General features: G+C 49.7%; 2 protein-coding genes across 4 annotated transcripts in view; one reads left to right on the top strand and one right to left on the bottom strand.

Annotated features, from left to right (window-relative positions):
- Positions 1 to 295: 295 nt before the first annotated feature.
- Positions 296 to 3,974, bottom strand: MRPL40 (mitochondrial ribosomal protein L40). The gene is made up of 4 exons (XM_003814047.5): positions 3,759 to 3,974; positions 3,018 to 3,101; positions 1,474 to 1,632; positions 296 to 734 (listed from the first exon to the last, which is right to left on the bottom strand). Exons 1-4 carry the CDS (start codon positions 3,809 to 3,811, stop codon positions 410 to 412), a joined length of 621 nt encoding a protein of 206 aa, XP_003814095.1. The 5' UTR covers positions 3,812 to 3,974; the 3' UTR covers positions 296 to 409.
- A 506-nt stretch (positions 3,975 to 4,480) lies between these two features.
- Positions 4,481 to 11,245, top strand: part of LOC100977781 (protein HIRA) — a 101,664-nt gene continuing 94,899 nt past the window's right edge. Inside the window, exon 1 of one of the 3 annotated variants that reach the window (XM_034949226.3) lies at positions 4,481 to 4,611. Coding sequence is in view for 2 of the 3 variants with exons in the window: in XM_034949221.4 (XP_034805112.1) it covers positions 4,893 to 4,929 (37 nt within the window). In the remaining variant the exon portion in view is untranslated. Of the gene's footprint in view, positions 4,612 to 4,631; positions 4,930 to 11,245 lie in introns of those variants that run through there. The other 2 variants (XM_034949221.4, XM_034949220.3) reach the window with 2 other exon arrangements.

Raw genomic sequence — 11,245 nt, 5'->3', positions numbered from 1 at the left:
GTGCTTTGGGAGGCCAAGGTAGGCGGATCACTTGAGGTCAGGAGTTCGAGACCAGCCTGGCCAACATGGCAAAACTCTGTCTCCTAAAAATACAAAAATTAGCCACGCGTGGTGGTGCACACTTGTAATCCCAGCTACTCAGGAGGCTGACACAGGAGAATCGCTTGAACCAGAGAGACAGAGTTTGCAGTGAGTCGAGATTGCGTCACTGCACTCCAGCCTGGGCAACAGAGTGAGACTCTGTCTCAAAACAAAATTAAAAAAAAAAAAAATTCTAACACAAGACAAAGGAGCATTTTGATTAAACCAGTATTTATTAACAGCATGCCTGATTCTGTGGAAAGCAGACTTGAACCCTGGTCATTCCTACTCTCAGGGGCAGCATGTTAAGGATAGCAGCCTGCCAAGTCTATCTCTTAAACTCCACTTGTGTGTACACCTTGGTGATGTCATTGTACCTGCCTTCAGGGGGTTGGTAGTTAGGGATCGGTGGTGTGTAATGTGGCCCTTCCTTCTCAAAGGGGAACAGGTTAGGATCCCGCTTGATGGCCTCAGCATGGAGCTTCGGGGACTCCAGTCGCAGTTCCTCCAGAGCTTCCTGCTGGGCTTCTAGCATAGCCCTGATGGTGTCCCTCTCCATCTTATGCTCTTGCTGCTTGTACAAGGACCACTTCTTCAGAAGCAGAGCTCTCCTCTCAGTCTCCTCAAAGGTGAGCTCCACCTGAGGCCGCTCTCTGCAAAGAAGCTAAGGGTTACCAACCTCACTGGCATGTAAGTCTGTGACTGCAACTGACACAAGTATTCCCATTGCCAGACACAGACAGGACTTAGGAGATAAAACAAGTTTGGGACAGATTAAGAAACGGAATGTTGAATGTGGCTGCAGCTGCAACTGATGCTTGGAACCAAGGTCATTTGCTCTCTGTCAGAAGAACAGATGATCTGAGACTGGTAGCACTTCCTCTGCCCAAGCAAATACTCCCTTGGGTGAGAGAAGACTTCAACACCTGCCCCTTTATAGATGGTGCACACTGCTTACAAAACGGCAGCAGGAGCTGTTAACCCTGCACACAGTAGAATCCCAACAAATACCAACTAAAGATATCTGCATGATAAAACAGGAGGTCAAGGGTTTTCTACTGTTAGGATGAGGCGAGGGCTTCAGACTCCAGGCCCAAGGGATCAGAAACAGCCAAGACTCCTCATGCATGACAGCAACAACATGAACTCCAGAGCAGTGCTTAAGCATCTGGATTATTAGATGTCTTAGGTTCTTTCCCACCCAGAGCCATTCAAGAGTACCACCCAAGGATGCTTTCTCCTGCTTCCAAAAGGAGCAAGGACTCATTAGGGCCAAGTCAGCTCAAGCCTACTGACCAATGACTATCACAGGTGTGAACTACAGACACAACTACCTGAAGTTGATATTACTCCTTTGTCCTAAGGACTTCATCCCTAGAGAAGGATCCTTACCTTGCTTTATCCAAGAACTTTAGAGGGGTAATAAAATCTTCAATAGGAATTAGCTCTTGAGTAGCCTTTTCCAGTTTTCGGATCTTCCTTTTCAAGCGCTCCTTTGCTTCTTGGTCTTTTTTAGGATCTACCTTCTTCTTTTTTCGAAGAGGTTCTGATCTAATAGATAAAGCAAATATTAAACATTTTCCTCTTTGGTCTCATGAACCTACTGAGAGACAAGATGGTAAGTACCCCATACTGACCTCTCCACTGGGGGAAGGAGCTGTGCATGACTAACTCATGAGCTCAGCGTGGTTAGGAGGTACTCCACCCCACAGTACTTGTGAGAACTGTGTGGGTGCCATCAATTACAAGAAACAGTACAAAAGCAGCCGGGTGCAGTGGCTCAGGCCTGTAATCCCAGCACTTTGGGAGGCAAAGGCGGGCAGATCGCCCAAGGTCAGGAGTTCGAGACCAGCCTGGTCAACATGGCGAAACCCTGTCTCTACTAAAAATACAAAAATTAGCTGGGTGTGGTGGTGCGCACCTATAATCCCAGCTTCTCGGGAAGCTGAGGCAGGAGAATCACTTGAGCCTGGGAGGCGGAGGTTGCAGTGGGACAAGATCGCGCCACTGCACTCCAGCTTGGGTAACAGAGCGAGACTCTGTCTCAAAAAAAAAAAAAAAAAAGTACAAAAGCAACAAGAGGCATCAGGGTATAAAATCGGGAAGTGTTCCTCTTTATTGCTGGGATTCAGGTGTGCCTTGGGATTACACTCAAAAGTGAAAATACCAAACTGTTAGATTAGAAGCTTATTACTATTAAAATTGATTTGTGGACTGGGTGCGGTGGCTCAGGCCTGTAATCCCAGCACTTTGGGTGCTGAGGTGGGTGGATCACCTGAGATCAGGAGTTCGAGACCAGCCTGACCAACATGGTGAAACCCCGTCTCTACTAAAAATACAAAAATTAGCCGGGCGTGGTAGTGGGCGCCTGTAATCCCAGCTACTTGGGAGGCTGAGGCAGGAGAATTAGTTTAACCCAGGAGGCGAAGGTTGCAGTGATCCAAGGTCACACCACTGCACTCCAGCCTGGGTGACACAGTGAGACTCCATCTCAAAAAAAAAAAAAAAGAAAAAGAAAAATCAAATCCTTTACTATCAAGATTGATTGAATCAAGTATCTACAAAGAGTTGAGAGTGCCAGACGGAAATACCTTTAATACTTGCATCTTCCCCACACTCTCCAGGGCCTCAGAATGGGCAGGGAAGAGGAAGGGTCATGGAGAAACAGAAACTTAAGCTGTGTCCTTTAAAACACACAAGAATCCCTTCAAGGAGAATACTTACTTCTTGAGAAACTGCTCAAATTTTAAAAATTACAAACAACAATCTATGGTTTGGAAAATGTTGGGAAAACAGAAAAGCATCGGCCTAAATTTAACTGAGAAACTTTGTAGGCTGTTAATTTTGCAAACCACACATCCAGCATTCTTGCTTTGTTCTCTACACATCGACTGACACCTTTACCCCCAGAGGTCAGGCCCTCGATTGAGTTTTACCTCATGGGAATGAGTTCCCAGAAAGACAACAATGACGCTCGCTGGTGAGTCTCTCTAAGCTGCATCTGCCAAGTTCCCAGAAGCCTGAAAGATACAAGAGTATGTATAAATATCTGCTTCTCCAGGCTAGGCGCGGTTGCTCACGTCTGTAATCCCAGCACTTTGGGAGGCCGAGGCGGGTGGATCGCGAGGTCAGGAGTTCAAGACCAGCCTGGCCAACATGGTGAAACCCCGTCTCTACTAAAAATACAAAAATTAGCCGGGCGTGCTGTTGGGCGCCTGTAATCCGAGCTACTCGGGAGGCCGGGGCAGAACTGCTTGAACCCGGGAGGCAGAGGTTGCAGTGAGCCGAAATCGCGCCACTGCACTCCAGCCTGGGCGACAGAGCGAGACTCTGTCTCAAATAAATAAATAAATATCTGATTCTCTCCCACTTCACAGGAAAATAAAAAATTGCAATGCTCCCAAACCCGGGGCACTTCTAACTACTTGATATGACAGCAAGGTCAACGTGGAAGATTTTTCAAAATATTTCGTTCAGACCACAGAGGACTTAAGCAGGACCCCTGCTCGCCAGGGTGCTCAGATTTTCATGCATAAGAGTCATGACCAGATGGCTCATCCCTGAGATATTCGTGGACTGGGAGGCGAGCAGGGAGCACAGGCGAGTCCTGGCGGACAGTCGCGAAGACCCCGCACGCGCCCTGGGCACTCCGCTATCCGGCCAGCGTCCGCACTCACCCGCTAGTCGGGCGCAGGGCTAGCGAGATACTTCGCAGCACGGAGGCCCTCATGGCTACCCTCGGCGCTTCCGGGCGTGCGCCCCTCCGCAGTCCGGCCCGCGGTGCCCCCTGCTGAGGTCCGGCAGACCAGGCGCCCAGCGCTCGGGCGTTCCGGCTGCGTGGGCTGGGACGCGCCTGTCCCCGCCCCCGACGCAGCCCCGCCTAGGGCGTCAGCTGCGCACACACGAGGGCCTTGCGTTTCACGCGGCTCGGGGTCCTCCCTTCCGTCCCCGCCCTGGGCTGCGAGCGCGCCTCTGCAGCGGGCACAGTCCAGCCAGTCAGGCCCTAGCCGGTTGGTCGGTCTGCGCCCTCGCGCGGGCCTCGGCCCCGCAGTGCAGCCGGGGCAGCCGAGGGGGCGTCCCTCTGCTCCTCCGAGTCCAAATGTTCATGTCTAGGCAAACGGCCCCGATCTTCTAATAAACGCGTCCGCCCCAGCCTCCCCCACCAGGGTTGGCTCGTCCCCCGCATTCGTTCGAGTCCGAAGCCCGGATCGCATTCCGGCGCCGGCGCGGAGCCCGGCGCTCGCAAGATGCCCAATAGCGCGTGTTGATGAATGACGGAAGCTAGTTAATAAGTCGGACTCAGACTGGCGAGGCAGAGCTGGTGACGGGCGGTCCACGCCACCTGGGCCCCGCCTGCCTCTGCGGGCGGCCCGGGTTGCAACTGCAGGCCCCGCTCGCTGTCCGCCGTCCAGGCGAACCGCCCTTTCTGGGGCGCCCGCGCCCGGGCCCGACCCGAAGCCCCTGCCAGCGGAGGAGCCGGGGCGGCCCAGTCCGCGTGGGGAGCGGTTTCCCGCCGGGGCGATTTGGCAGGTGCGCGCCGTGACTTCCGGCGTTGCCCGGGAGCCGCCTGAGGAGGAGCGGCGCAGGGGATGCGGCTGTGGTGGCGGCGGCGGCGGCCGAGCGCGGGTGGCGGCTGTGGCGGCGGAGGGGGGCGCGGGCCGGCGATGGCGCGGCGGCCCTGAGGGCGCGGGGCGGGCGGCGGCCGGAGGGCGGGCGGCGCGGGAGGAAGCGGCGGCGGTGGCTCCATGGCCCGGGCGCGCTGAGGGACCCGGCGCTCGCCTCAGCCCGGCGGCGGCGGCGGCGGCCGAACAATGAAGCTCCTGAAGCCGACCTGGGTCAACCACAATGGTGAGTGCGCGCAGGGGTCGCGGGAGGCCGAGCCCGGAGTCGGGTCGGGGTCTGGAGTCGAGTCGGGGCGCGCGCAAGTCCTGCCTGTCTCGCCCCTGACGCCCGGTACCCGGTGCCCAAGCCAAGAAGCCGGCGGGAGCGGACTTTGTCCTCAGCGCGGAGAGGCCGGTGAGCCCCAGCACGTGCTCCGGGTTGACCGCAGCGAGGGCCATCTTCGCCCCTGGCCCTTGCTCTGAGTCTTCCGCTGCCCACCTGTGGTCCTTGGAGGGGCCGCGGCCTGGCTCCCAGGAGCGGGCCTTGGTGCCAGCCAGTGCCTTCCACTGGTCTGCATCGCCCGAGAAGTGCTCAGACGGTCCTGAAGGTGAAACCGGGATGAAATCCCCCTTGTGGCCTTTCAGTGGCAGGATGAAGATCCGAAATCTGCAAGAGGGACTGTTACTGCCCCTCTGGATCTGGTGACAGTGCCCCCAGTTGGGGAATTGTGGTCCCTAAATAGGAGGGTTTGGGGGCCCCGGGCCCCCGCGAAGGATCCACGATTAATGCTGAGCTGGGACATCAGGGTGAACTAGGGTTGGGCAGATAGGGCACAGGTGTGTTCTAGGAGAGGGGCTTCCTTAGCTCTGTGGCAGTGGCTCCAAAGCACACCCTTGGGGAACGGACTCATCCACCCCGTATCTTGACTCTGATACAGAGAGGCTAGTGGTAATCAGTTTCGTCATAGTTCTGCCTTGTTGGCAGAACTGCTGCAGGAGTTGGTGTTTGCTCCCCGGGTAGATGAAAAAAGCGCGCCTCCCCCTCCCCCACCCCACTCTGCTGACAGCACTGTAGCACAGAAATCAACCCAGGGAGACTCCTCCAGCCCAGGGCCTGATTCTGGCCTGTCTGACTGTTGACAGGCAAAGGGTCACCCTGATGCTGTCTTGTTCCTCATTTCTACTTTGCAGTGCGACTAGAGGGTGCTACCGTTTTCTTTAGGAGCGAGAATAGATATTTTAACACGTGGCTTTTTAGTTTTGAATTTGGTCCCAGGATGCTCTCTACTACCACAACTAAACTGAACTGATCATGTGTGTGTTCTCCTCCTGCCACCTCTCTCTCCTTCCATCTTGTGTGACATCTTTCCCATTTTTCAGGGACTAGGTTCACGTGTTTCTTTTGAAACTGTTCATCTTGAGTTACCCCGGTAGATGTGCTGTATCACTGTCTGTGTGTTTTGCCTTGCATGGAAGGTGTGAGGGTACTTTCCATATGCCCCCAGGGTAGGGACTGCCTCAGTCCCTTCTGTATGCCCTACTGCATTGAACAACCTCTTCCACATGATGGGTATGTGATAAATATTGGCTAAAACAGGTAAGAAAGCTGAGGTTTTCATAATTTATCAAGATGAAGTTAGGTTTACTGTGCATGAAAGCCGAAGCCTTGAGTTTTAGTTTCATTTCTCCTGTTGATCTCCAAGAGCATTTCCTGATATGTACTGTGCAGATCTTTCCCTGGAGAACTGGACAAATATTGTAATTATGAATTATGATGCTTGTGATTAGGAAAGGAAAAATGTTATTATGAACTAGTTTACTGTGTGAAGGTTTTAAAATGCTTTACCTAAATCAGTTTTTGTGAATAGCCTACCCTTCTCCAGCCTCTCTTCTACTGTCATATAACTTGTTCCTTTTTGATAAGCTCCTTTGTAGGCCAAAAGTTTTATGCTATGTAAACATAAGTAAGTCAAGATGCTTAAGTGATGAACTAGGTACAAATGAATAAGAGACTACACTCAGATCAGCAGCCAAGTGCATCAGCCTGGTGGAGCAAGCACAACAATGGCCCTTATTGCTGAGGGCCTTTCTACAGCCCTAGAATGGAGCATGATTATATCTACTCTAACCACTTCATAGTATGCTTCTGATACTCAGTTGGGAGCTTAGATATAAAAATGCTCCCCAAACTGTTAAGTGCTTTAGAAATCTGAGATAATAAGTAATAATAAAAAGAGGCTGGGCACGGTGGCACATGCCTGTAATCCCAGCACTTCGGGAGGCTGAGGCAGGTGGATCACGAGGTCAAGAGATCGAGACCATCCTGGCCAACATGGTGAAACCCCGTCTCTACTAAAAATACAAAAATTAGCTGGGCGTGGTGGTGCGCACCTGTAGTCCCAACTACTCGGGAGGCTGAGACAGGAGAATCGCTTGAGCCCGGGAGGTAGAGGTTGCAGTGAGCCGAGATCGCGCCACTGCACTCCAGCCTGATGACAGTGAGACGCCATCTCAAAAAAAAAAAAAAAAAAAGATATGGCAACTCTGGCAGGATGGGATTTAACTTCTTTTAAACTTGTTCTTTGTTAAATTTCCTTTCTTTTAAAATCTCATGGAATGTTCAGAAGGACTGTCAAGAGGTAAATTACCACTGCCCTGGAGGAGATGATGCTGGTCTGAATCACTACCGAGCAGGCCTTTAAATACTGTAGGAGTATTGGTAGCTGCTGGGAGCAGGGGCTGCTCAGCCGGAAGCCTGAGGGGTGGATAGTGGCCAGTAAAAGTGTGCTTGCTTTTGTAAAGCCATCATTGCACTTTCTGGCTTCCTTGTTCTATATTCATGTCTCCAATTTTGTGAAGCACAAACATAACTTTTTTTTTTTTAATAGAAATGGGATCTTGCAATGTTGCCCAGGCTAGACTCAAATACCTGGGCTCAAGGGATCTTCCTGCCTCAGCATCCTGAGTAGCTGGGACTACAGGCGTGAGCCACTGCACCCAGCATGAACATACTTTTTCTGTTTTTCGAGAGTCTAAAGGGGGAAGTAGCAGACAGCTCAGCATTTTTCTCTGGTGTGGCAGGGAATCCATTCAAAGTGGAGAGGGTAGCTAGAACAGGAGAAGAAGTATTCATTGAAGTGTGGGTGTACTTTGGTCTTCATTTTCTTGGCTGATAATAGAGACACCTCTAAGGTAGGGTTTCCCAACTTCAGCAGGTTGACATTTTGGGCCATAAAATTGTGTGATTGTCATCTATGTTATAGAATGTTTCTAGTATCCTTGGCCTCTACCCACCAGATGCCAGTAGCACTTCACAAACACCTTCTTAGAGTAAGTTGATACAACTTCTAGTTGTATCAACCAAAAATATCTCCAGTCATTGCCAATGTCCATTGGTAGCCAAAATCACCCCCGATTGAGAAGCACTTGTCTAAGGTTATCAATAAGTTAATCTTGAAGTTGTCACGTTGTAGTAAATGAGCCTTGAATGTGGAATCAGACTGGGTTCAAAACTGCATCATTTACTAGCTGTAAATTCTTGGACTTATAACTCTACTTCTGGGCCTTGGTAAAATAAGACTTACCTCTTCCATTTTATCCTGGGACCAAATATAAAAGATTGTTAAATTGAGATATAATAACTATCATTTATATAGAAGATGTGTCAGTTATTGTTCATACATACACATTTTACTTTGTGTTCTTGGATACAGTATTCTCTATATATTTTATTTTAGAATTGACCAAAATAAGCTTTATTTCTAAGTTAGGTTAAGGTCAGAAAGTAAAAACAACTAGGTTTCTGGTTTTAAAGTTTGTAGAAATATGGAGTTTGTATGTTTAGAAAATCTCGTTGAGATTCATGGCTCTTCCCAACTCTGGGCCTTTGCTCCTGAGTTTTTTCTGGAATTCTCATGCCTGGGCAGACAGCGCTCATGCTCAGCTCTTTGGTGAAGCCAGTTCTAACCAAGAGGGCCAGGACTGAAAGAGCTCTTGTCCACCTTTGGCCTTTGGTTCACACTTTGATGGCAGTGTTATGAAAAGGGATTTGGGAAATTTTCAAGAACAGGGTAATTTGCTGGTAATCACATGGCCTTATGGTGTGTATTTTCTCCTGTCCTGCGATTAGATTATTTTTACCCCTACCTTGTGTCATTCTGAAAAGGATTTGAAGCTGTCCTACTGAGACATCAGCATGAAAATTAAATAATTCAGCTTGAAGGGAAAATGTAGGCAGAATCATATAACGATAAAGTTAGGAGTGGGTGGGTAAGGTCCAGCCTGCTGCCGGAGGGCACTGCAGACCTATGTCTGAGAATTGGCAGGGAAAGGATCCTAATGGTGAGGTTATATGATTGCAGTGGTTGAGAGATAAACATGGCAGTTGCTTTAGATCAGTGGTTCTACAGGGCAATGTCTAGAGACATTTGTGGTTGTCACAACAGGGTTGGGCAGGGTAAGTGCTACTGGTATCAAGTGGGTAGGGGACAAATCTGTTAAACATCGTATAGCATGCAGGACAGCCCACTCATGGAGAATTATCTAGCCCCAAATATCAATAGTGCTAAGGGTGAGAAACCCCGCTCTGAATAAGTTATTTGCCTTTTGGTGTATTTGTCTTACAGTTCCGACTAGACTGTAAGTTTCTTGAGGACAAGAATTTTGTCTTCTGTTTTTGGAATCAGATATCCTGCTCTGGAGTCTCTGTGCCCTGCTGCTTACTAAATATGTGACATAAAAAGTTTTTCCATCTCTTCCTAATCTGTTCATGAAGTCAGTAATTCTTGCCTCACCTGCTCCATGTGGTAGCTCAGAAAATGCAAATTCTCTCAGCAATTTCTCTCCTGACTTATGCCTGAAGACAGTAGGTTGATTTAGGAAAATAACCAGAGTACATCTGAAGAGTCAGAAGAAAACTGGGTGAGATTTTGCTGTGGATTTTTCACTGATTTATGCAACAAACATTGAACCTTTCTGGTAAGAGTTCTGTGGGGACCAGAGGTAAATAAGGCTCTCTCTCTGAACAGAAAGCTGTGTGGAAGATAGATGAGAGAGATTGACATACAAACCGTATTCTAGAATGCAGGGCAGGGGAAACAGGAGCTAGAGGAATAAGCGTGATAGCCCAAGGAGGAAGGGCACTTCACCAGCAGAGTCGGGTTTGTGGATGTGTCCTTGGACTGAACCTTGACGTGACTAGAATTGTGATGGCAGAGAAGGCGCTACAGCACATGAGACCATCAGGAGAAAAGGCCCAGAGGGTGAAAGCATTTAGGAAAAGACATAGAACATGTTAGGAGGGAGGCTAAACAGGGCAAGAGGGAGAATGGGGCTGGGAGGCAGAGCCTTGCCAGCAGCTTGAACTTCCTTCTTGGGGTTAGGGGAGAGAGGAGAACATTGAGGCTTCTGAGGAAGCTGGATAAAACACCCAACCTGTGTCTTAGGCAGGCCCTAGAGGAGTTAGGAATTTCTAGTCTTGGTGAGATGCTCAGGGAGACAGGGAGATCACAGGTGATGGAGGTGAGAAATAGAGAGGCACTAAAGACAGGGTAGAGGTAGAATTAATGGGACTTGGCCATGTAGGCAGGTGACTGTAGATTTGGGCCACTCTGAATGTATTTATTTACTTATATATTTTCTTTATTTATTTTGAGACAGAGTCTCGCTCTGTTACCCAGGCCAGGCTGGAGTGCAGTGGCATGGTCTCAGCTCAGTGCAACCTCCACCTCCCAGGTTCAAGTGATTCTCCTACCTCAGCCTCCCGAGTAGCTGGGATTACAGGCACATGCCACCACGCCTGGCTAATTTTTGTATTTTTAGTATTCGGTATTTAGTGTTTTTGTATTTTTAATACACATTTTCGCCACGTTGGCCTGGCTGCTCTCGAACTCCTGACCTCAGGTGATCCACCCGCCTTGGCCTCCCAAAGTGCTGGTATTACAGGTGTGAGCCACCGCTCCCAGCCTCTCTCTGAATTTATTTCTTTAATATGCTGCAGAAAGAATATGGATGAAGGCCAGGAAATGGGATTTTCTTAAACATTTGTTTTACTCTAAGAAGTGGTTGAAAAGCTATTTTCACTTTATGAGCAGAATCATAGTTACACAGCTGGGAGGGACTTCTGAGGAGCGTCTGGCCTTGACCACTGAAGCCAAGTAGGAGACCTGCTTCCACTGTGTTGATCTTGGGTCCTGTCGGTGACCAGGAAGAGGATGCTCTGTGTCTGGCTTGACCCCTCCCTTTCCCCAGAGGTTGCTAGCATGTTCTGTTCATCCGGGGTGTTTGCCTATGGACTGCAGAAGTGTCTAGCACATGAACCAGAGGTATGGAATGAGCCCTGGGGACCAAAAATTTATGCAAAGCACATTTTATCATCCTGCCAGAGTCAGCAACAACACCTAGAAGTGAGTGGGATTGTGAACAGTGTGCATATTGTCAAATAGCACAAAGGGAGTGTTGCAAATATTGTAGGGTTGCCTGCCTTGTTCCTTGTTAGCAGAACCCCAATTTTTTTGGTCTGCCTTCTGCAGGCCAACCTGCTGATAGCCCTAAGCTGATGTGTG

The sequence above is a fragment of the Pan paniscus genome, chromosome 23 (genome assembly GCF_029289425.2).
Source record: "Pan paniscus chromosome 23, NHGRI_mPanPan1-v2.0_pri, whole genome shotgun sequence".
Taxonomy (NCBI): domain Eukaryota; kingdom Metazoa; phylum Chordata; class Mammalia; order Primates; family Hominidae; genus Pan; species Pan paniscus.
This window is presented reverse-complemented; position numbering and strand designations above follow the sequence as displayed.